This window comes from Pomacea canaliculata, linkage group LG11, assembly GCF_003073045.1.
Source record: "Pomacea canaliculata isolate SZHN2017 linkage group LG11, ASM307304v1, whole genome shotgun sequence".
Taxonomy (NCBI): Eukaryota; Metazoa; Mollusca; class Gastropoda; order Architaenioglossa; family Ampullariidae; genus Pomacea; species Pomacea canaliculata.
In genome coordinates, this window is record NC_037600.1 from 7483444 (window position 1) to 7508098 (window position 24655).

Consider the following 24655-nt stretch of genomic DNA (forward strand, 5'->3'; position numbering starts at 1 on the left):
CCCTGCCACCTAACTTCCGGTAGCATCTTAAGATTTTTGGAAACTCTGTATGACCACGAACTAAAAGCATGCTATCGTAAAATTGTTAACATTTAAAAATGATCGTCCAGTACCTTGTTGAACGGAATCTGAACCTAATGCAAGACTTACTGATGGGCGATGCGACGTGACCAGTTCAGCCGATTGTTTTTAAACACTTCACATAGAATAATAACATTGAACACACAAAGTTTTTAAATGCTGAATGAAAGATACTGGCCATCATCAAGGTTGGTAGCTTGTACATGTGAAAAAATAATAGCGTTAGTTTTGTGTGTATTTGTTCTTGCTGTACAGGGACAATGGTGCTAGGAAATTGGAGGAGTCTATTTTTTTTAATGTAACCCAATATTGTAAAATACTTATTTAGTACCATGTTTCATTTTGTCAGTGGTTTAGCAAAATTCTGCCAAACTTTGAAAAAGTCAACCACAGATTTGAAAACATTAACTGAAATTTATGAAAATAGTTAGAGCTTTGATTGTTTATATGTATGTGTGTCAGTGGAGAGAATCACAGATGATTGAACAATCTGTTTACAAGTAAACCAGTCAAATGGAGGGGACAGAAGATATAAAAGAAGACATCACAACTAAGGTCTACATTTATTTTGTTCTTTCATTATTTCATTATTTTTATGGATTTGGTCCATAACTGATTCAGTACAAATATAAATTATAATACAAATTCTATTCATCTTTCTTGATTCAATTCTATCACCAAAATGCTACCAGAAAATAACACTTACAGCACAAACTCCTGAAAATAATCTACTGCTCTAAATGAGAAAATGGCAGTTGATAGTCATACTCCAACAGTTTTGATAAATTTAAAATTTATATTTCACTTTGTATGTGGTTTCATCTAGCTGATTCTTCTTTGTATGCATTTCATCTAGCTGGTTTTTATGGGTCATAATGCAGTTTTGGTGTATAATGCCTATCCATTTATCATTTACTTAAATTCTTCCATTCATTCATTTTCTTTGGCTCATAGCTGTTACAATAATTGTTTTGACTTTTAATTAATGCAAAATTTATTTATTGACAGAAAGAAAATAATTGGGACAACTTTAAAAGTGCTTCACCAAGAGCTGCAAGACGGAGTGAGCGAAAAAGAAAAAACAGACAGCCAGTCTTCAGTCCAGATGATTTTGCTACAGGAAAACAGGGATCATTGTCATCAGCATCAACATCAAAAAAGAAGTGCAAAGGAAGGCACCGACAGCCTGCGTCTTCTGCCATAAATAGACCATATGATGTTCTACCAGATGGTAAAAGTCTCAATGCATTTATTTTATAAATAAAATAACAGGTTACGCTTGTATTTCAAAGGGTCTAGTGGGGTTAAGGGTTTTTTTTTCCTAATGCCTATGTAAAGTTCAGTTCAAGATACTGATACCCCTAAACATTATCACTTGTTGAATACCCTGCTTTCACTACACTTAGAAACATTACCATGCACAGAAATATGTTTGTACATAGATATCTCTAATTAAAGTATAGTCCCATTTGTCTCATTGACATTGCTGAGGCCTTCACTGAATAAATATATCTATGTACAATCCTGATATATGTGTTGTTGACCTTGACCTGTGCATTGTGATGTTCATAAGTAAGCATCTTGTGAATGGAAAAGGAGCATTCAGCGAAATTTGGGGAAATAATATCTCACACTGAACGTTTGCCAATAATTGGAAAAACAATTTTAACCACACTAGACCTTTAATTGTAAGGTTGTAATTTTATCTCCCCCTTTAACACATTTAGTTGCAAGTGATTTATATATGTTTTGATGATGTTGAGCAAATTCACTGGGTTGTCAGGAGATTTAGGACTACCATAGTAGAAAACGGTGTTAGGAGTAATGTTTACGGAAGAGGTGTGTTTTCAGTGCAAGTTCAAAGGATTCAATAGTGGGTAGGTGGCGGATATGGAAAGGAGGAGAGTTCCATTGTTTTGCTGCACAATAACTACAAATCCTGTGGCCATATGTTGATGTTCTGGTGACAAGAAGAGTAGGAGACACAGCGTACATAACGGAAGTTAGATTCTAAAAACAAATGGCAGTTCAGTCAGTGGTTCTTTTAGCTGTTTAATACATCCCGTAAAACTTGTTTCATTCTCCACACTCCCTTTCTCATTCTTGCAAAATTTATTAATCTTTTTTCAACTTTTTTTACATGACAGGCAAACCGTTCAGTTGTGATCTCTGCCATTCACCATATGTATGTAACCCACTGCTTTCCAAGGGTGGTTCCCGGTTTCACCGTAGTCGTCACATGCCCAGTCCAAGACAGAAGATTAGCCCCATCACTGGGAAGACACTTACCCTGTGCAATGCTTGTGGTAAGTTTTTCCAAGAATATTGTCATGACAAAGCATTAGTAGAATGGACTTATGCGCAAAAATGGATGACTAAATTTGTATGCTTTTTTTTTTTTAACTCGTGGCAGCTGTCTGTTCAATGCTAACAGGCAGAATTATTTACTTTTTCACCATGAAAATCTCAGAGTCAACAACCATAATGATCTTTTCAAGATATTAATCATTAGAATGGAAAAAAAGCTGTCCATGCCAGGTATGTTTTATAACAGTGTAACATTTTGTCAATCTGTTTACTACTGTGGGAGTTTAATTTTTCAATGTTTGTGAATGCTTTCTTAGTAACAGTATGTTTTTGGAAAGGAGTAAGGAAACAAATGGTTTTAAAGGCAAATGGAAAGAGGAAATATAAAGTGAGATACAAACAAAAGACCAGATTAATAATTAAAAAAACCTGTTGTATTTTTTCACCAGGGCTTCTGCTTACGCAAAAAATTGCGTACAGTACGCATGTAAAGTTCGGAGGACCCCTTCAATTTTCGTCAATGGGGTCCCCTTCAAATTTGGGCGAAGAACAGGGACCCCTTAAAAATCTGAAGAAGGGGTCCCTGGGACCCCAAAGAATTTAGCCTCAGCAGAAGCCCTGTTTCACTATAGAAGCAAGTTAAAAGTTATTTAAACTACCTCAGGAAATTCTTTGGATGGACCACGACTTTTGAAGAAGCCAATTCTGCCATCACCTGAAGAAAAGGAAGCTTACATTGCTAAAGCTAAGAGCTTTGCCAAAGATGTTGCTGCAGAAGTGCAGGATTCTAATGGTAAAATCACACAACCACACACATGCACGTATTAGTGCATGCACAGAGAGAGAGAGGGTTTTTAAAGTAATGTTTATGATTTTGTAATTTTCAGAACTTTCCTCTATCTCCCAGGTTAGAATAATAAATAGATATTTTTGTAACCCTCTGTATAAAGCAGTTTGTGGAAAAGTCTGTTGATATGCATGAGTTATTTTAGATTTACGAGAAAGTGTAAGGATCATTACAGAACAAAAAAGCTAATGTTCTGCACATAATAAACTGTAATCTTAACTTTTATTTGTCAGTCTGTTGTTACTTTAATTTTTATGATTTTCCTTTTTGAAGAAAAGAAATTTCAAGCAGTACTTAGTTAATGCTAAGTCCATGGATGTCTGTATGGGTTAAGATCCTGTCACTGACACTGGAAGGTCAGTCTCAGGTATACTGATGCTGCTGTTGACATGAATGTCTATTTTGACTTAGTAGCCTGGATAATTCCCAATTTTTATCCTCACCCTCCCCCCAAGCCCAGCTATTATAAATGTTAGTATGCAAAAAACAATTATCTTCATTATAATATTTTTCATATGCAGGAAAACAAAGTTTACACTAGCCTTTTTTTTCCTTTTTTTTTTTTTTTTTTTTTTTTTTTAAAAGAACAGAGATATAATATGCTATTTATGGATAACATTTTGCAGCAGAGAAGCTATATTGCCCCAGCTTTAAGAAGAGACCTTGTGGATGTTTACAAACACACCTTCGTGCTGATGGTTGGTAGATGCACCAGAACTTTCCTTGAAACGTTATCTTTCTTAGTGCAGACCATAATGTCCTTATATCTCAAACAACTTTTCTAACTAAATTTTTCTAACATGCTTTAATTATGGACTCTTAGACCAAGTTTTTAAAGTTTTTGGTCGTTTGCTTTGTGTCTTTCCTTCAGTGGGTAAGTATGCTCGTTTTTGCAGGTGAAGATGCTGAATTATGTTTATCCTGCAATTTTAAAGCAATCTTTTAAAACTACGTATAACTACTTTCAAGCCATTATGCAAGAAGCATCCTTATTCTTTTCTTGATTGTATTCATTGACTTAATCAGATGACCCACCTATCAGCAGTTGTAGCTCCTAACCTCCTAAAAGTCAGGTCATCGTGTAAATGTCAAGGAAATATAATTTTTGAGAAGAGTTTTATAACTTTACCCAAAGACCCAACTATTAGGAACTAATGGGCAACAACTGATAATATAGTCAGGTCATGGCAAGTATAGAAGAAATGCATTCTTGCAGGAAAATTTCATTTATGTTATTTTCCTGTTCTCAGGAAACAAGACATTAATGAGGGAAAGGACTCAGACCTTACTTCACCTATTCCAAGAGGCCAAAAAATTAGCAACAGAAAAAGTCTACCAGTCTACTGAGCTTGGAAAGACTTTGTTTGCTAAAAAGAAACTCAGACAGTAAGGTTTTCTTTTCAGTCATCGTTACTGAAAGTGGATTTAAAAAAATGGTGCACAAACTGTGTAGTTTGTCATTTGATACAACTTCTAACCCTTTTGCTGAAACCTGTATTTTTAGTCCTGTGCTTCATGTACACAGGAAATTTATAAGCTAGCATTCAAAACTCTAATATTTCTGCTTTTATTCAGCATTTTAATGTACTTCTTATTTCTATAAAAAAAAATTCTGTTTTAACTCATTTTTTATTTTTTTGTGTTTCCTTTTTTTTTTGAAGGGTTGGTTTGTCAAACATTAAAATTTTTTATTTACAATTTCTTTCTTTTGTAATTGGTACATCTCATCAGCATTCATCCTTATGACTAAAGCTATTAAAATCTTTCAGTAAGTTTTCCTTATATAGCTGCTACTGATCGCTCTTTGGAAGAAATGTGAAGTAGTATTTTGACACACAGCAGGAAGTTTTAATCTGAATTTTTGTTTTGGTGTTGGTTTTTTTTTTGTTTGCTTTTTGTTACCCTTGCTTGAACCTGAGTCAAAATTTTATAAATGTTTGCTCCTTAAGATTTATTCATTGACTGCTTACTTTTAAGTTCATGGTCTCAAACTTGTCAGGGTAACAATTTTTTAAAAACGTTTCTGCCTGTCATAGAGGTCAAATAGGTCTTGGAAATGGGATGAAGAGGTCTGCTCGGTTTGAGTCATTCATTTTGGAAAAACGTACTTACCTGAAAAAGGAGCTGAGGCTGTGCGAGCGTGCAACGCAACGCATCCTCTGCTACTCAAACAACTTCCTGCACAAAAAGCTCAAGACTGAGCAGGTAACGAGATGATGTGAGAAAAAGAGTCCATTCTGGATGAAAAGCACTTTGGATTGAAACACAGATGAAAGTTGTGGATTTGCTAAAAAAAAATTAAAAAATAAAAATAACAAAACAACAACAAAAGCAAAAAATATAAGCAATTTTTTTCATTCATCATTTGTACACTGTTGATCCTTGTTTCAGCGTGGAAGCCGAATTATCCGGCAAAAGGGAAAAGCTGCCATGGGCCTTCTTGAGCCTTTGGAGAAGATTGCACACTGGCGTTGCTGCGTTGACCACTGTGTTCGAGTTAGTGTCCCACTTCCTCTCTCCTAGCATCAAATAGGCATAAGGTCATTCAAAATGTGTACTACAGGATTGTCAAATTCAGAGGCAAAGATAAAATCTCTGTTTAAAATGGGAGAAATATGCCATAATTTCCAATGTCACTGACATTCAAAAATAGGTTGCAATCCTTCTTAATTAATTGAAAAATCAGGGCCTTAATATTTTGTTTGCTCTCACACTCACACGCACACATACAGTTTATGCTAGCGTGGCTTGATCTAAGAGAGCACTAGCAGACTGCTTGCTTCCATGGCAGATTATACACTCACACCGAAACCTGCTACAGCAGTGGAGAAAGCGTGCCAGCATCAGTCAGAGCGAGGCTCGCCGTGTTTTAGCTGAGATGCTTACACCTTCTGGTGAGCACACTAACTGGCGTAATGTTATATAAATTAAGTTTGTTGATCGGGGGAGTGTGGCTCATGAACAGAAGTAGCAAATTGGGATGCTAAGCTTATGAAGAATTCATATTTCAAGATACCGGAGATTCCAGACTTGTGCAAATGTTTGCTTTGCATTTTTTTCTCCTTCCGTCTGCCAGAATGAGACTTAAATCATAAGGATGTGTGTTTGTGTATGTGTGCACACATGCACATGCATGCATTTGTTTAAGTGCCTTTAATATTTTTTCCACCACCAAATTTGTTCATTTCAACAATTTTTGCAAATTGCAAAAGTTGAGTAAGAGTGATTCATAATAAAAGTATCAAATGCTTACATTGTTGATGCATAATGCCTTTAAAAAATGCTCTGTTGGCTGAGGGTATTTCTTTCCATCAACAGGTGGTGTAAGGTCAAACTGCTACAAATTTATTGGGTGGATCACTGGGTGCAGTCACAGCACCATTGGAAAAGTCCGAGACCACATGCGACGCACAAAGGGAGACCGCGAGCCTCCAGCACATGGTCTTTTGAATTATCGACGACAAACTTCCCACTCACACACAGAGACACAGCCAGCCACAGCTACCAAAACCAAAGGTGAGGGTAAGCTAGATGGTAACCATAGTAGCCATTAAATGTGTATCATCAATCAATTCCAGTATTTGATAGATGGTTGATAATGCTATACTGTTGGTTTGACTACCCCCAGGAAACTACTGTTCACTGTAGGTCATTGATATTTCCAGAATCTGGTGTTTAGCCCAAGTGTTGCCCAGAAATTCTAGTGCACTTCTTTTCAAACTGGACAGGCCTGTAGTATGTGCTTTGGGACATTTCTAAGAGCCACACTGATAGTAATCTTTATCCAATTTTTAATTTTTACTGAGCTCTAGGGGTAGATAAAAGAACATGTATCAATGAATATAATTTTGATTATTAGAACAGTAATTTAGAGGTATGTCTATAACACACTATTATTACAGTCGTCCCTTGCTATATCACAGTTCACTTATTGTGGCTTCACTGCATATGGTTTTTCTTAAAAAAAATATAGCTCATTCTGTAATGCGGAGTTTTTACTATATTGTGGGATTTGTGGTATATAGGTATTTATATAATATTTATTATTTTAATTATTTTCGCTCTAATTGGGGCGGGGGATCTGGAACGTAATCCCTGTGATAGGTGATAGATCACTGTGTAAGCATATTTTGGAAGATTTTTTTTTTTTCTCCACTAACAAGTTCTGACAACATGAAATATGAAAGAATTGTATGCAGTTCTAGCTTATGCTTTTTTTTTTTGGGGTGGGGGTGCAGATGCTTGTAAGTCCTCTCCAAAGAAGCCATCTTCATCTTCAAATGTTCAGAAGTCAATAAGCTTGCCTGAACACCTAGCACTTAGTCCAGTAAGTGGCTTGTCATCAAGTGAAAAGAATGCAGAGGTAAGCTATTTAGTTACTTCAAGTGCCTCAAGTCTAGTGTTACAGTTAACAATGATTGCAAATTTAGACAATAGTTTGTACTTTACAAAGACACTTAAAACTCGGGATCTTTGATTTAGTTTACTGTCTGAAGAGAATTTTGAGATGATGGTCCATTTTCAATAAAATCATCGATGAAAGTCAAAATGTTCATGGTAGCTGCTTTTGGTTATTTTAAATAATATTATTTTTAACCCAGAAAAATTAGAAATCCTTAAAACAAAGAATTTCATTTTTGGAGTAGCACTATATACCTGAAGTATGAGTTTGTTTCCATGGCACAGAAGCAGATTTTACTTTTGAACATTTTTAGAAAAAAAAAGACAATTTTAATTGTTTGTATCTAGGACTAAAACCCATGACCTTAACTTTCTATCCAAATCTGATCTCACGATCTTGAAGTTTGATAAAAGTGTGCCCAGTGTAACTGAAAGAGAAATGTAATTGTGTGTGTGTGTTTTCTGTCAAATTATGTGTGCTTGCATGTGTATGCATGTGTGGGTGTGTACAACAGCTGGAACAGCAGCAGCAGCAATTAAAGCTTTTACAGCAGCAGCTCTTGGAACAGCAGTCTGCTATGGAGCAACAGCAACAGCTGCTGCAGCAGCAGATTTTGACACATGCCAGCGTTCAGTTGTCCCACAATGCCACAGTAAGTACATCTAAACATCTAGTACATCCATTATCAGATGCAAAATGGTTATCATTCTAGGTGATCTATCTGAGTTACATTTAAAGAATTGAAGCAGGAGGTTCATTAGGATCCAATTTTAAAATTACTAGAGGATTCTGAAGACAATGTGTCCTCAAACCGACAATACAGCAAAAATCTCCCATCAGGCTCCTCATATTGTCTACCCCAGCTGCTTCATACCTGAACAGATTGAAACTTCCACTTTTTTTCATCAGTTTACTTGTATTAGTTCCACGACTATTTTTACCTGTTTGTATAGATTTTATAATGTCGTTTTTTAATTTTTGTTATTCATACTTTTCAGCATGTCTGTACTCCTTCAGTCTAAATGAGCTATCAAAACAAGAAGTTTTTCTGTTGTTGCAGAGTTTGGCTGACATTCAACAGCAGGTACTTTCACAACTGGCCCAGCTGCAAGGAGCTCAGCAACAGCTGGCCTCTTCCATCCAAGCCCTGCAACAACAACTGGTCACAGCCCAGCAGCAGCAAAAGCAGCTTAGTATGAGTGCTGCACAGCTCTCTCAGCAAGCAAGCTTACATCATCAGGAGCAGGCTGCTTGCCATATGCCACAAGGGGCTGCTGTGCAGCAAAGAGTGGGCTCAGTGCAGGAGCTGCTTGCTGCAGTTCCTCAACAACACACAGACACACCACGATCACAGCAAGGTGGTGTTTCTGTACAACACAGTGTGGTCACATTGCAGCAGTATCAGCCAGTACAGCAGCAGCAGCAGCAGCAGGCCTTTATGAATCATTACACGCCTCATTCTGCCCTGACACAGCTCAACTTACATGCTTCAGTTCCCTCACTGACAAGTTCGTCATATAGCCATCCACAGTATTTCACACAGACTCAACCACAAGAAGGTTTACCTGCACGATCACACCAGGACACAGACAGCTGGAAAGGGACAATCCCTTTGACCCCCCAGCAGTCAGCTGTTGCCTTTCCTAACCAACTGTCACCACTGCTGCACACTCATCAAGCTCCTGGAGCGGCACCCCTACCATTACCACAGCAACAACAGCATTGCCTTAGAACCAGGCAGCAAGAGCAGTGCCTTGCAGTTGGGGTGCCACATCAGGCAGCTCACTCAATGGGCGATGTGATGGTCCTTGTGTCACAGCAAGGGCCGAGCACCAGGGATCAGCAGCTGTCACCAGCACAGCAGACTATTCCTGTTTTGTTCTCGTATCCTCAGCCACAACTGTCACTTCATCCAGGACTTGGAACTTCTGTTACTTGTCCATGGCAGCAGCAACCACAGCAGCAAGCCCATCACCTGCAGCCAAAGAGCATGCACATGCAGCAGTTTCAGCAACATCTACATCAGCCGCATGTTTTACCTCAGCAGCATCACTTACAGCAGATACATCACCTGCCACAGGAAACAGATCATCGAAACCAGCCTCCACTTCGACATCAAACCAGCATGGCACAAGCACAGGAAGGTCAGTACATGCAACACAGCACAGGAGCAGACAACAACCAGCCGACGCAAGTTATTCAGCCTCCCCTGCATCTGCATACACATGAACGACAGCTGCAGGTAGCATCTGTTTTGTCAGAAACTTCCCAGATGCAAGCTTTGCAGTCACATGCAGTTGTCAGCCTATCGAATCCAGTAACACAGAAAATGATTCCTGCCTTAGAACTCTCTGTGCATCCTACACAATCAGCACCTAACCCACCTTCTCTTGTACAAGTGTCTTTGATGTCTCAGTCTCAGCCAGGCCCTGAAGGGAGGTTACCTACACAATGTGTTCCTGCTCCGTCTCCTTTAGCATCCTCATTGACAGATCATCAAACTGCATCGCAAGCGTCCTCACCAGTATTTATTCCTGTAGCTTTGCAGGTTCATGCACCCAGGCCTGTCACCCAACCAACCTACAGTGTAGCAAGAGAGGAAGATCAGAGTAAAATGGCTGATCAGGGTACTTTGAGAAATAGAGGTGAAATCCCAGGCAGCACGTTTTCTGCCAGTGTTGCTCACCATCAGCCTGCTTTTTGTGAGAAAACAGTTCCCAGTCTGCTCAACAACTCTAGTGTTGCTTTGCAGAGTCAGAATATTCCAAGAGGAAGACATCCATTCAACAGTCAAAATTTGGCGGCAGCAGGTCATCACAAGATGCTTGTTCAGAGCATTGTTGTGCCAGGACCCCCATACCTACCATTGCAGCACCAGGCTCACAATCACCCACAGTGCCTAGCTCCGTTGCATGGTTCTAGCACTGTGCAGATTGTTTCTCACAGCATAGCAGACTCAAATGCTGGCCCAATCCCACCCGCCTACAGCAAGACACAGACGATCACTGTCCCTACTTCTGCAGTCAGTTGTTCCCAAGGGGTCATGAGGGCAACCGGCGGCAAAGTGCAGACTGATACTTGTCCCACATTTAACTCCTCAGCTCCAAATATGGTGGAAGTCTTGAAGCCCAAGTGTCAGCCCCATATTGTGATTACTTATCCATTACAGACACCGTCACTGACTCATCATCAGTCTTCTATGCAGCCAGCAACCATTTCTACTTTGCCAGCTCCTCGTGAATCTGTGGGACAATCTGTCAATGCACCTCAGATATTGATCTTACCATCATCAGCCCAGGATGAAAGAATTTTGGGGAGGTCACTTGTGGATTCTTTACACATAGACATTTGTGCTGACAAATCACAGGTGCCACTTAAAGTGGCAAATATTACTCAGAGTATAGTGAGTGAAGCAACCATCCTGCCTCAGCAGGTCCAGACTAAAGACCAGGTTGTGAGATCACATGTAAATAGTCTGGATAACTTGAGAACTTTTGCTACATCAGAGACCAGATGTCCCTTGCAGACAGCAGCAAACAAGGATCAACTGTCAGCCAATGATAACATTCTAATTGTAAAGGCTCAGCAGAATGATGTAAGCAGTCCATCCCCTAGCACAAGTATGGCATCAGATCCTCTGCTAAAAAACATGGGCAACATGGGAAGTGGAAAGAACAAAAACTCAGGTGCTTATGCCAGAACCAATGAAGTGTCTGGAGCAAAGGTCACAGCAGAGCAAGTTGCCTCCAGCCAAAATTCTTTTGCTGCCAGTGTATCAGTTGGTGAGTTGCAAAGAAAAATTATCATAAACGCAAGCACAATAAATAAAAATTCTTTAGGATCATTGACCTTTCCTGTCTTTAATAGCAACCTTCACAAAGACTGCAGCACTGCTCAAGTTACAGTAGAGCATACTACAGACACAGCACTTGGACTGTGTCAGAAGATGTGTCCAATCCATGATTCCATCAGTGCTTCAGAGAGCAGCAATAGCATATCAGTGTTGAAGCCAGTGACCATATGTTCAAGCACAACTACTGCTAGCACTCCATCATCTTCCAGAACTGTGGCCATGCTTTTGAGCCCATCCAGAGCACCTTCTGGAGATTTCATAACACCAATTACACAAGAAGCTAAGCAGCCAAAAATGGCTTCATCTGTAAATGATGTATCAAGAGTAGAAAAAGAAACTTTTCAGTCCTCGTCAAAAACAGAGCCCATTTTACCAGCTTGCAAAGTGCCTAACCATTTGGAAAGAGCATTGGAGCTTACAACCACTGCTGATGGGACTAAAGTGCAAGTTTCATCTTCTGGTAAGAAGGAGAAGCAAAAACCTAGACATGTGTCCAAAACTAGAGTTGCAAATTCTCGAGGACAAATAGCAAGAGCTACAGGAGATGATGGCAGGGTTTCTGTTCAAGTGTGCATGCAGTCCCAAGGTTCATCAAGTCACCTGGTAACCCAGGCACATTCTACTCAGAGTGCGAAGGGCTCTCACCTGGCAGGTACAGCAGTAGAAACATTAAAACCTGCAGGCACTTTATCAACAAAAGCATCTTCTGTGCTTTCTAGTTTGGTGACCACAACCACTGCTATTAGCACTCCGATCCCAGCTGTTGGCAGCAATATTTCCAGTATACAACTTTCTACACCCTGCATGGGGTTGGGGCTAGAACCTTCTGGTGTCATCCAGATCATGGCTGCTGCTTCTTCCAGCAGCCCAACTCTTCCCGTTGTCACCACATCTTCAGTGTCTGTTCCCCAAAGGATAGCCAGCCAGGCTTCTGGAACAGCATCTGCATCTTCTAGCTTATTCCCCTCAGCAGTTGTTCTGAATCAGGTCCCAGTGGCCAGCCTGCCAGTTCAGATTGTAGATGTGTTGCCGTTGTCTTCAAGTGGCTCTACCACAGTGCAGACTTTGCCCAGGCTTCCAACCTCACTGCCTGTGATAGCAGTTGGGCAAAGCTTAGCTTCTGCCAGCAGTGTCACAGCAGTCATAGCTCCTGGATGTTCTCAGCAGAAGAATGTGCTTGCTCATGCAGACCCTTCAGAGACGGCTAAAATATGTGTTGCTGAAGCACCTGTGATCAAAGCTCACTGTGCAAAAAGAAGAAACAAAAGAGTTGAATTTGCAGGAGGGCATGATGGATACTCTTCAAGTTCCAGAACTATCACTGCCCTAAAGGCTCAGGAAGATCATCGGGATATCATACATGAAGAGGATAGCAACCAACGTTCACTTAGTTTTTCTAGAGTAAATGTTCCACCAAAGGATGCTGCTACTGCAGCTCCAACATCTGGTGTAGGGGAAAAGGAAGCCGAAGATGCTCGACCAGACAAAAATAGTGCCTTAGGACAAGAAATGATGAGAAAAGCTCCTGTAGGTTCTCCTGCTCTTCTTTCTTCAAGCATTGTGTCCCAGTCCTGCAGAGCAAAATCCCTTGTTTCTTCTATGCCTGCAGCACATACAAATAACCTGTCTAATTGTGACAGTGGTCATGGGAACTCCCACCAGTCACAGGTGTGTCCACCGAAAGTACAGGTTCCTCTAGGCACAGGACTTTCACATGTCCCTTCTGGACATTTATTGGATCAGAAAGAGCAAGACAGATTAGTTGGTCTGTCTGGTCAACCTGCATTTGATAGTCACCACACCCATGTTGTTGTTAGCCTGTCGGACAAGACTGCATCAATATTAGAATCCAAAACACATGATCAGCAACCAGGCCAAGAGTCTTTCTACCCATCATCCAAGAGTGGTCATCCCAAAGCAGTCTACAGCCTCAATAAAACTGAGTCAAGTGCACTGGTCAGCCTCGACCCTTTTGTGGGCAAAGATGTGCATAAAGAGCGTGCAGCTAGGTGGTGCTCTGTTCCAAAACCTATCCAAGGAAATAGTTCTGCCTCTCACATAACCCAATCTGACCTCTCTCAGATTACATATCTCACTTCTGAGGCACCAACTCATGTTGTTGAACCCTCTTCTTCAAAAACAAAAAGACCTGTTAATCTTGGAGAGATGTCTCCAGCCACAAGAGCAGATTGTAGGCCTTCTTCAAGACCTGCAGTCATTTCAAAAACGGAATTAGTATCTGTGAGGCCCATGATGAAATCAGGCCATGTCTACCTCTCTGCAACTGAGCTCAGTGGCAAAGAGAGTGAATCAGCTTGTGCAAAAGTTAACCTCTCTGCAAGTTCAGACCATGTGACCAGTGGCACAGTGAAGGTTTCACCTCGGAAGCAGATTTCTTCCACATCTGGCAACACCAAGCACGTACAAAGGGTGAAATCTATTGCCACTTGCACTGGATCCCAGTTGGTCAAGGAGCCTCAGAGTCACCAAAGACAGCTCAGTAAACACTCCAATGACAAGGAGATGCTGCATTTTCCACCATCTCTTCAAAGTTTCCATCAGCAAGAAGCCTCCATAATTTTGCCTATCTCAACGGCAGCTGCATCTTGTCCTGCTGGTGATTTCACAATGTTCAAATCAACTCAGGTGTTTCCAGGTGTTTCTGCTGCGCAGACAACTGCCTCACACCAGACACATCTTCAGGCACCTGATGCATATTCACACCCACCGTCAACTGCTCATCCTTTGCTTGCTTCTCTGCCTTCAACAAATGGCCTGACATTTTTCCTGGGGGCACCTCAACCATTTCATCAAGAGCCTCAGCAGACTCTCACTCAGTCACACATTTCCTCTTGGCATCGAGACGGAGTGCTGACAGGATCACCTTTACGTGGGCTGGACTCTGATCTTGACGAGGCTTCACGTGACACTGATGTATTGCAGGGACATGGAATTCTTCATGCTTTGTCCTCCTCTGCTTCATCTTCTTCGCGCAGCAGGAATAGTTCTGGAGCTTCTAGCATTGAGCCGTCCATTACCATCGACCCAGCTTCCTTGCCTCTGGATATCATGCAGATGATCATGCAGCATGGTCTTGCTCTCACAGTCACTGAAGTTGTAGCCCCTGGCACTGGTGAGGATATGTGACTTCAGTGAACAGTCATGAAACATCGCAAACAAAAAGCAGTTTGACATGTGTTTACAGTGTCATTGCTATATTTACACTGGTCAGAAGTTGGTTTAATTATGTTCACCTAAAGCATAAGATTAAGTTTACAAAGGAGTTTTTGACTTTGCTCCTTCTGACTACTAGTTTCTGCAAGTTGCTTATAATGTGCTGTCTTTAAGACCATGATTTGGAATTGCTTTGTTTTTCTTCTTCCACCTTATCAGCTGCTTCATCCATCCAGTGCTACCTTCCCTCCCCAACCTTGCATCATCGTTTTCTAACCGAAGTGTTTCAACTTTTTTCCAAGTCTTTGCCCTCCTGGTTCAAGTCCCTTGGTGTTTAAGAAAGCTGAAGGTGTAATTACTGTTGACCTTGTTCTCCATTCACATTGACATGCTGAGAAGTGTCTTGCAATGTTCTTGTTCCCTTCATACTTTCACACACATACAACAGATGCCACTGGACAACCACATACATCCTGCATCCTTCACCCAATCAACGATTAGGCAGCATGGACAAGAGAAAGACTTTCTTCACCATTAACCCCCACCTACGTGTGACAGGGTGGATAGGTGACTAATTCTCTACCCCTTTGATGCTATAAAGTCTTGCGAGTCAGGTGCTAAAGAACCCTCAGGGGTTACTGTCTAGCTGTTAGGCATACCTGTTGAGATGGTCTCGATATCATTAATACCACCACTGGCCAGCTGGTCATGCTTGAGTAGCCATTTAAGGGAAAGAGTGTGACATCAAGGAACACCACTTTTGCTGCAACGAGGTCATTTGGTGCCAGGATGTCTTGAGGCAGAGGCCAGAGGGCAACCTACATTGCTCATTGTCTCCCCAGGAGATTGGCCAGTGCTTTGGGAAGTGTACTAGTACTGACCATTACATGTATCATAAATTGTAGATCTGCATGGGACCAGCAGCACATAAACTTAAGCAGGGCCTGTACCAATTACAGGTCACAACAGCTTCAAGTTTGTTGCCTCTGGCACTAGCACTTTTTAGTAGAACCAATCTCCTGACTTTTGTCATTTTTCTTTTCCTCTGTGCAGCTCTAGTTTTATGAGCTGGATGAAGGGGTGGTTGCAATAGGCAGTGGAAAGCCTGAATGGTCACTTGTCTGTCACGCACTGGCCAGGGTAGCAATTGGTTGTAGCTATGTAATTGAATAGTCTGAGGATGTATGGATATGCATGACCATTTATATGTGGAGAGTATGTTGGAAATGTGGATTTAACATCATGCCGGACTCCAAAATGATTCTTCACCCATGGACTCTTGAAGGGGGCAGATTGTAAGGAGGGACTTAGACAAGATTGTGTAAAGTCAAGTCTCTATCAGTATGGAGTCCCTATCACCAGACAAGGGTATTAGTATAATGACTGCTCCAGCACAACATGCCATGATGTGTGTAGCCAAGAGCTGAACTCCTATCTCGCCAGTAGTTGGCTGTTCTCGGTGTGAGAAGTTGCTTGTGTCATGACACTCGGTACTGTTTGGCTTTGAACAGTAGGCTCAGGCCTTTGGGTGATGGAAGTGATGTTCTTGTACTAGGAGACTGGTTCCATGAGCAGTCAATTCAGTCTCTTCAGTACATGTCTGTGCAGGTGTAAAGCCATTGATGAGTGACAAGTGAGATCCAACAGTCTGTGTATCACCATTTTTTTTTTCGGGAGAGTCCATACTGAGAGTCCATACAGTGTAATGTGGCTGAAGACTGCATGAACAAGTGCAGTGTCGAGTGTATGCAAGTTAAGGGTAGGAATTGTGACTACTGTTTGGATTTGCTGTAGGGAAGGATTAACGGGACACTTAGATAACTAGCCAAACATTCTTGTATGTTTTGATTCATTTGTAAAGCTCTTGACCACATGAATAGCTTGCATATATTTTACATTGTGTTCTGTTGTTTACTGGGACATGCGTTGAAGAATCAGAACAAATTGTGAAATTGTTAAAGAGCAGTATGAGTATCTTGCACTTATATCAGCATGGGTAATTGAGTAGTGTAATACTAGCCAAAGGCAGCAGCTTAGCTACAACACATCTATTCCACAGGCCTGTTCCCCAAGGCTCACAACAGACACCCCTTTCACCCACCGACTGGAAGACACACACATACAAAAACTCTTACACATAAAGAAAACAAAATATTTAAACAAAAGCATTTATAAACAAAATTGATAAACTATTGCACAATATTTCACTGTGAAAAGCAGTCTGTATACTCATAAGGTTTGCATAATTGATGCAATAAGAAAAAATATACACAACCACAGTACTTTTTGCCTATTTAGACTGAAATCTAAGTTTTACACCAGGTTTTAATTTTTTTCCCACATTCATTAACCCCATTGACCCATCACTAACACAGATACAATGCTTATGTTATTTACAAATAAAGTAGTCTGAAAACCTTTTGGCACAAGATTCCTGAGTTTTAAATTCAACAGGCACTAGAGTAATACTTGTTGTAAATGCATCTTCGTTAGGCATGATAATAAATTTTTCACTCTTGTACTGGCTCATGCTTATGTTGTTTGTTAATGTCACACTTCCTTTGTTCCGCTTTGCATTACATTCAGCTACACATGCAAAATCACACAGAAAAGAGCAAGAACAACAGGTGGTAATAATATTAATAATAATGAGAATTTATATAGCACCTTTCCAAAGATTTGCTCATAGCGCTTTGAATAAGTCGTAGTCTAAATCATCAACAACCATGCACCATATTAGCATATAACAGACACATGTCTACAACATACACTCATACACAAAGCAAAATTACAGATATGTTATGCATGCTCAAGTCAGGAGAGAGTCACAGTAAAGTTGTTCTCAAAAAGATTCATCTTAAGCTTCGACTTAAATTTAAATATATAAAAAGACAACAGTAAAAACTTCACCTTATTTATATCATCTTCATTCCAAATATCTCATCAGCTGTGTCTGCAAAAAGTTAAACTTTTGATGAACCTTTCTTTATCACAATAACACTAAGTATATCAGATTATCACAAAATTTTAAGTTTTGGTCGAAGGTAAGGAGTTATTGCTTGCAAAAATTCTCCAGCACTTTTCACCACATATTTGTTGTCAATAAAATTATGGTTGACTCCTTTGGTCTCCATAAGATATGCATGAAATCCAGCATTTCTGGCACCAATGAAGTCCTTTACAACATTGTCACCAAAATGAACAGCTTCACTAGCCAAGACATTGGCATGTTTTAATGCTTTTAAGAATATGCAAGGGTCTGGCTTTTCCACACCAATAACATAGGAAGGAAGTACAAAATCAAAGAACCTGCGGAGATCCACCTCATTAAGGACCTTGTACAGACGATGGTCGTAATTGGAAATGACACCTAGTTGGATGTCAAAGTTTTGCAGGTCCTCTAAAGCATCTAGAGTTCCTGGCACCAGCTCCCAGGCATCAGCTGTTGAAAAATAGTAGTACAAATCTTTTGCCACTTTATCCAAACATTTGTTGTCATAAATGCCTGCAGTATTGAAACAGCTCACCACAAGACTTGACCACCATTTGAAAGCAGGCATCTGACAGCTGGCTCCAAAGTTCGGGTACCTGTAAAGGTTAGTACATCTGGACATTAATCTTTATGATTTGTGTGTGAAGAGGTATACATGGGTGATGGCCGAGGCAGAACTGGGAGAAATGCAATGAGGTAAAATCTTGAACCTTGTGGGAGAAGCATGTTTTTTTTTACAGAGATCATATTTATCTTTAATACTAATTGCAGGAAAGATCTGATGACATACAACGTACACAACCAAACAAAATTTAAATAATATTTGACCATTCAGGACAAACAATTGCATGTTTATTTTACTTTGAATTTTCACCAAGTGTGTTGCCATGGAATCCCCACAACTTTAAGAGTGGAAAAACAAGACACAGCACCTGCTGCAGTATTCCTTGTAATTCTTGACAAAAGCCCAAGTGAGAGTTTCTTCATCAGCCTTTATACCGTAGTGTGAAGCAATAAGTGCATAGTGCTTCCCTGGTGATCCCGAAACACGTATCATTGTGTTTGTGACATCTATTGTGACTAGTCGAAGCAGCATCATCTGCAAAAATGTAGCAACGGTTCCATATGTGGTACACATATTCAGCCACACTTGCATTCCAATATCTTACAAAGTCTAGACGTGCAACTTGTTTCTAAATGATTGAGTAAAATACAGCACAACACTATTTTTCCAAATCTAGATTAATTGTCCGCTTCCAGAGTGAAGATACACACCTACAAACCTCACCATGCACAGAAAAAGGTCATCGCACAGCTGCTAGGATTGTGCAAGGATATGTTACCTCTGTGAAGGAATTAGCTGGGACTATAGCTAGGCCTGTGTCAAAATGTCACAGCTTGTACTTTTCTGTGAATGGTGATGATTGTAGGGATGAATCTCAAGAACGGTAGGGAGGAGACTGGTGTTTTAAATAGAGCCAGCACCTAAGGTGCCACGTGAAGAACTGCATGCCCAATGCGAGAGCCAGGACAGCCAACCTTCACTGCACTGGAGGCAGGCCACTAACCGTTATGCCACCAGACCGCCCTCAAGCTTGGAAAGAATATTCAACCATATTTGGAGAAATAGCATCTTGCATTGAGCTCGAGCCAGTAATTATAATAAAAGTTTGCATCCCACCATACAGTCCTTTAACAATATTTGAATGAAGCATGGGATAATTTTTTTTCTTCATTAGTTTAGGGAATTATATTTTATTACTAAGTTAACCTGGTATGAATTTTATCATATAAACATACCAGAGCAATGAATATGACGTGAAAATGCAATCATGGTTAGTAATTATCTAGACTGGTTGCATGGTTGGACTTTTAATCAGTGAAAGAAAAAAAGTGCATTCAAGGACATTGCTTGATGTCTTCTGCGAATGCCATGTGCATATCAAAACTTATGTGGGAAGGGAAATGTAGCATGGTATCACTTTTGTAATTTGTCTTTAACAAAGTAACACACTTCATTTTTTGCACTGATACTTCCAATGTAGTCATCAAAGGTGATACCACGGACGGTGATACAATGGTGGGAAATGATCAACACAGAAGTCTGTGGAGCAAGTAAATTAGTTTCCACGTTATACTTATAATGCTACACGATTATTAGATATCAAACCTAGACTGGGTGTGTAAATATTACAGTTGGTAGAGTTGGTTTTCGGAAGACAACAAACGTCGGAACACCACGGGATGGCAACAAGAATGCATCTGCAGGCATTCAGCTAAATCATAAATTATTTTGTAAGTTTGAAATATTCGACGTAGAACACGTGGTGTATTAGTTTTTCAAAATCCCTTTTTAAATATTTAATTAAAGCAATTATATTTGCATGGTATCGGGGTAGACCGCAGTTAATGGCTTGTAAACAAACATGGCGTCTTAGTGCTGAAAAGTTTTGGAATGTGGCCATTCTTCTATCAGTTCACTGCATAAAGCACCTAATTCTGGTATATAGAATTAAATTATCATAAGTATGTAATAGTGATTTAAAACTTTAGGAGATGATATCAAATTAGATATAAATTATCATTTAAAAGTCTTCTAAAATGTTGGGCTAAATGGTACGTGACTGAACGGCATCAGTCCGGGTTCCCATATCTTTGCGTAAAGTCCTGTTTGCACTCGCTTCACTGTTTCGCCTTACTGGCACTATACGTATAAAGTATATTACCTCTTCCATCTGTTGTACAGTAATGGACCAGGGACCACGTCACACCGTCCTATCAAACAACGAGTATTCCTCTGAATTTATGAGGAACAGAAATCTTGGTCTAGAAAATTTTCTGATGAAAACTTCAGAATAAACGCTTAAATATAACAACTATTAACAATAGATGTGCTCAGATATATAGTACTTAAGCATACTCTGCTAAACAGTTTTCACCATCTAATAAATATGTATAACTTGTTTTAGGAAGGGTGATGATACTAAATCAAATTGCAACAAACTTTTGCCAAGAAATAAGTTAGTAACTAGCAGACCACCTATTAATTGTGTCAGATATATAGACAGCTAACACCATAGAATGAGGCGAGGAGTTGGACGAGCAATTCCTTCTAACCTGCCAGTACCAAAGGCTTCACATGGAACTCCAGTGACTTCTTCATCCTCTCTGGCACGTGGCCATGCCAGTCATGCAAAGTCAGCTGAGGATTTGTCACATTCACAGGGAAATACTTCCAGCATGCAAGGAAATTCCCTCCGCAGAGCCCTTTCTCCTGGCATTAGGCAGAACAAAGGTCTATCACTCTCACCTGCCCGCACATCTCATTGTGAGTTGGTGTTGTCATGAGACATGTGTAGTCTGAATACTGTGTCAACTCTTATATGTTTTCAGTCCTTTACTCTTAATGTTAATGTTTTTGTATTCACATGATGTGAATCTCTATGTGGACATATAATCTTAGCCTATTAACAAATATAAGTAACATTTTTGAATTTTTTTTGACTGAGATTTTTTAAGCATTTTAAACATAGTTTACATCAACCAAATGGATGCTTATTTTTAAATGTCACTTTATTATTTTCTTAAGACTTATCTATCATCAGTATTTGCTACTGCATATAAAATAATTTTGTGTACTTTCTGTTTTCTTTTCAGCTGGTTCACCTCTTCCAGGAGTCCGCTACATCACTGAAGATTTAATTCGGAAAATTGCTAGAGAAGAACATTTAGAGGTCATAACGTCTTTAAATCTCACACTCTCTAAAGAAGGGGGAAAGAAGATAAAGGTATTGTTTGACTCTTTAAAAGATGTTCCTACAAAATAATCAATAGTTTGAAGTTAGTTTTCTAAAAGATTTTTTAATATAATATTGCTGTACTATACCATTGGAGGCCAAGTTAATGAAAAAGGGTTTAGTTCCAGAAGATTAAACTTGTCATTTAAGTCTCAGTAAAAATTATCTTGTAGTTTTCTTTTGTTTAGCTGTTAGGCAAGGTAAGGCACAGAAGTATCTCATCCAGATAAGAATCCAACTCTGATGTTCTACATTCATTGAGGGAGCAGGGAGTTTATTTGAAAAGTATTTTCTTATCCCCAGACTGTTTTCGAAACTGGAAGACATGTTGTAATATACATATGTATATAGTTTATCTTAGTAGTTAAAATTTGAAGATAATAATAATAAACTATAATTTATAAAGCACAATATCTCAGCCAAAGGCGGACTCATTGTGCTGAAACAAGATCACAAAATAGGCATGAAGATATGGAATGAAGAAAAATGAAGACTCGTTGCTTTCCAGCAGTAAAGTGCGATCACTGCAGATTTAATGGTAGTAACCCAGAGAATAAGGGTTGGTGATATCAGGAGAATACTAAGACAATGTTTGAGTAATCTTGAGAATACGAAGAAAGGATATCATATGAAACTGGAAAAGGTTGATCGTCACTTCAGTTTATTCAATGCAGCTCAAGGTCACTGCTGAAGCGAGTGAAGCATGGCCAAGTGGAATCCAGCTAGTAGGTTTGAACAATATGCACTTTAAAAGGACTTTATTTACAGTCCAGCTGCAAACTAGAAGAGGAAGAAAACACAGCAGAAGAACATGTAAATATGAAGGTCAACACTTTTATCCAAATTGAATCATGACATTAAAACAACAAAATCAAGGAGAGTCGATGTGGTTTTTTTCTAGATTACTTGATAGTAATTTAGATGAGTATATTGTTCAGTTTGATGTAATGTTTACATAAACATAAGTATCATTGTAAGTGTAGAAACATTTGCAAGGAAAATACTGGACTAAGAAGTCCAGGAAGCTATTGCATTATCATGAAACTCATTATACTTTAGAAATATTTTTAGTTAAAAAATGATATAGAGGGGATAGATTCCTGAAAAAAAATATATAATCAGCAAGTAACATTCCTGTTTGGATTTCAGTTCATTGAAAATCTGGATCGCCTTAAGAATCTGGTTTCTCTTAACCTGAGCAACAACATGATTGAACGGATGGAAAAGCTGGAAAAACTACAGCAGTTGCGAGAGCTGAATCTTTCTCGCAACTATATTGTTCGTATTGAAGGCCTAGAGACACTCACAGGACTTCAAGTGCTGAATCTTTCTTCCAACAGCATTGAGCACATCCCCACCTGGCTTCCAAAGAGACTGCAGGCTTTGCGCACATTCAGGATTGCAAACAACAAAATTGTATCAGTCAGTATCAAATATGCTCCATCCATTAATTTTTGTTTCTTGTCATGAATTTGTAAATATCTTGGTGATCTACATTAATGTTTTTCTAATGTACATCAGTTTTTGTTCAGAAAGTGGCCTTTTCATAACTCCCAGGAACTTCAGACATCTTTTTTTATTTGTTGTGTACAGGCGAACATTTATTTGATTGGATGAGCTTACTGAATGGAAAGAAGTGTGATTTTTTAAGAAATAAATGCCATGAGCTCCCCTATCATGGAGATGTGTGGGCTTCGTCATCATCATCAACACTTTTTTCCCACCAGGGTCTGAGGATGTCATCACATTTACTTTTATGGCTATAACATTTCTTTAGAAAACGTTGAGCCTATTTTCATGTCAGCTTAAAAGCATTTAGAAATAATATATTACAATAGTATTCCTAATACAGAATTCTTCCCATAAATATTTAAACATTTAAAACAAAACATGTCTTACAAGTCAGGTTATCACTTGAAAGAAGAATCTTTTCCAAAATCTGTCCATTTCTCAGGTAGACAAGTGACGTTATTAATATTATGATTAATTGGTGGCAGTTGTCAGAAATGGCCAAACTGAAGACTATACCAGATCTTATCCACATAGACATAAAAGGAAATCCATTATCAGAGCTGCCTCATGCTCGTCTATTTCTGGTATTCCATCTGCGCTGCATGGAGACTTTAGATAGTCAAGCAGTAACCAGCTTGGAACGTGAACAGGCTCAAAGCCGATTTTCTCTAGGTAAGATCTAAGATTTATTGCCTGTTGTGGGTGTTTTGCTGATTTAAAACTACTTTATTGGCTTTTTTATTATTTTTTTTTTAACTTGTGCAAGACAAAAAATTATGTGTTGCTTTTTAGTAGCAAGTAATTGGGGTGGAATGTGCTAAAGAAATCAGTCACTTTTGTGGACATGTGTTCATTTTTCTTTTGCATTTACAGTCTGCTCTTTGTCTCTAACTCATTCTTTTATTTCTGTCTCTTTCTCTCTCTCTTCCAACAAGTAATGAGTGATTGAAACGATACGAATCATATTCATGCTTTTCATATAATTTACATATAATACTTGCGTATATTCAACAAGGATCTACATGAAAATACACATGCGTTGCTGGTTACAGATGAAGTCCAAAATCTGGAGCGTCAACTAGAACAAGGAGAGTCACGATATAGGCAGTTGGAGGAGAGTCACAATCGCTCTGAGCAGGAACGTTCACAGCAGGAAGTGTCCCAGAATCAACTGCTACAACGTCAACAGGATATCAAGGAGCAGCTGCAGCAGTTACAGCGAGAACTGGCAGCCAAAGACGACTTGGTGAGCAACTCCTGGGGTTTGCTAACAATGTCATAACAAACAGTTGATAGCTGGTCTAAAACATGGGGCACATAGCTGGATTGAAATATGTGCCTTATAGCTGGACTGAAGCATGTTGCAAAATGTTGCAATGGGTTTGCTGACAATGTCATAACAGCAATTTAAGCTGGCCTGCAATGAAGTCAATAGCTGACAACTCACTGGAGTTGTTTTCCTTTTTTTTTTTTTCATCTGGATAGTCACATGATGTGAACTCACTGAGGCTGCATCATCTTTGTGTGAAGTAGACTTAGTAGGTTTTTAGAGTTCTGCTTTTGTCAGAGACAGTCTGGTTGACCATATTGGGAACTGGCATTTTTCATAACTCAGATTATTTTAACGCTGATCATCTTTCCTCTTCATACTCACTGTCTTTTGTCAGTCTTAAACTACCCAGCTCTAAGT

General features: G+C 39.4%; 3 protein-coding genes across 4 annotated transcripts in view; 2 read left to right on the plus strand and 1 right to left on the minus strand.

The window, feature by feature from the left end:
• Positions 1 to 9: 9 nt before the first annotated feature.
• Positions 10 to 17185, plus strand: LOC112575265 (serine-rich adhesin for platelets-like). 2 transcript variants are annotated; one of them, XM_025256989.1, is made up of 14 exons: positions 10 to 269; positions 544 to 636; positions 1090 to 1312; positions 2229 to 2387; positions 3053 to 3181; positions 3862 to 3933; positions 4486 to 4621; positions 5272 to 5440; positions 5627 to 5731; positions 6027 to 6129; positions 6554 to 6751; positions 7474 to 7598; positions 8152 to 8289; positions 8698 to 17185. In XM_025256989.1, the coding sequence occupies exons 2-14, from the start codon at positions 595 to 597 to the stop codon at positions 14635 to 14637; spliced, it is 7539 nt and encodes a 2512-aa protein (XP_025112774.1). In that variant the 5' UTR covers positions 10 to 269; positions 544 to 594; the 3' UTR covers positions 14638 to 17185. The 2 variants fall into 2 exon arrangements, with proteins under 2 accessions (XP_025112774.1, XP_025112775.1); XM_025256990.1 differs by having other exon boundaries at positions 583 to 636.
• On the minus strand, positions 16819 to 19935 carry LOC112575271 (haloacid dehalogenase-like hydrolase domain-containing protein 3). The gene is made up of 3 exons (XM_025256998.1): positions 19827 to 19935; positions 18589 to 18755; positions 16819 to 18252 (listed from the first exon to the last, which is right to left on the minus strand). The coding sequence occupies exons 2-3, from the start codon at positions 18753 to 18755 to the stop codon at positions 17682 to 17684; spliced, it is 738 nt and encodes a 245-aa protein (XP_025112783.1). The 5' UTR covers positions 19827 to 19935; the 3' UTR covers positions 16819 to 17681.
• Positions 19936 to 20047: 112 nt separating this feature from the next.
• LOC112575711 (centriolin-like) overlaps positions 20048 to 24655 on the plus strand; it is a 39312-nt gene continuing 34704 nt past the window's right edge. Inside the window, 6 exon segments of the mRNA XM_025257699.1 lie at positions 20048 to 20158; positions 20713 to 20984; positions 21314 to 21444; positions 22603 to 22875; positions 23451 to 23637; positions 24018 to 24211. Of these exon segments, the coding sequence (XP_025113484.1) occupies positions 20738 to 20984; positions 21314 to 21444; positions 22603 to 22875; positions 23451 to 23637; positions 24018 to 24211 (1032 nt within the window). The 5' untranslated portion in view covers positions 20048 to 20158; positions 20713 to 20737.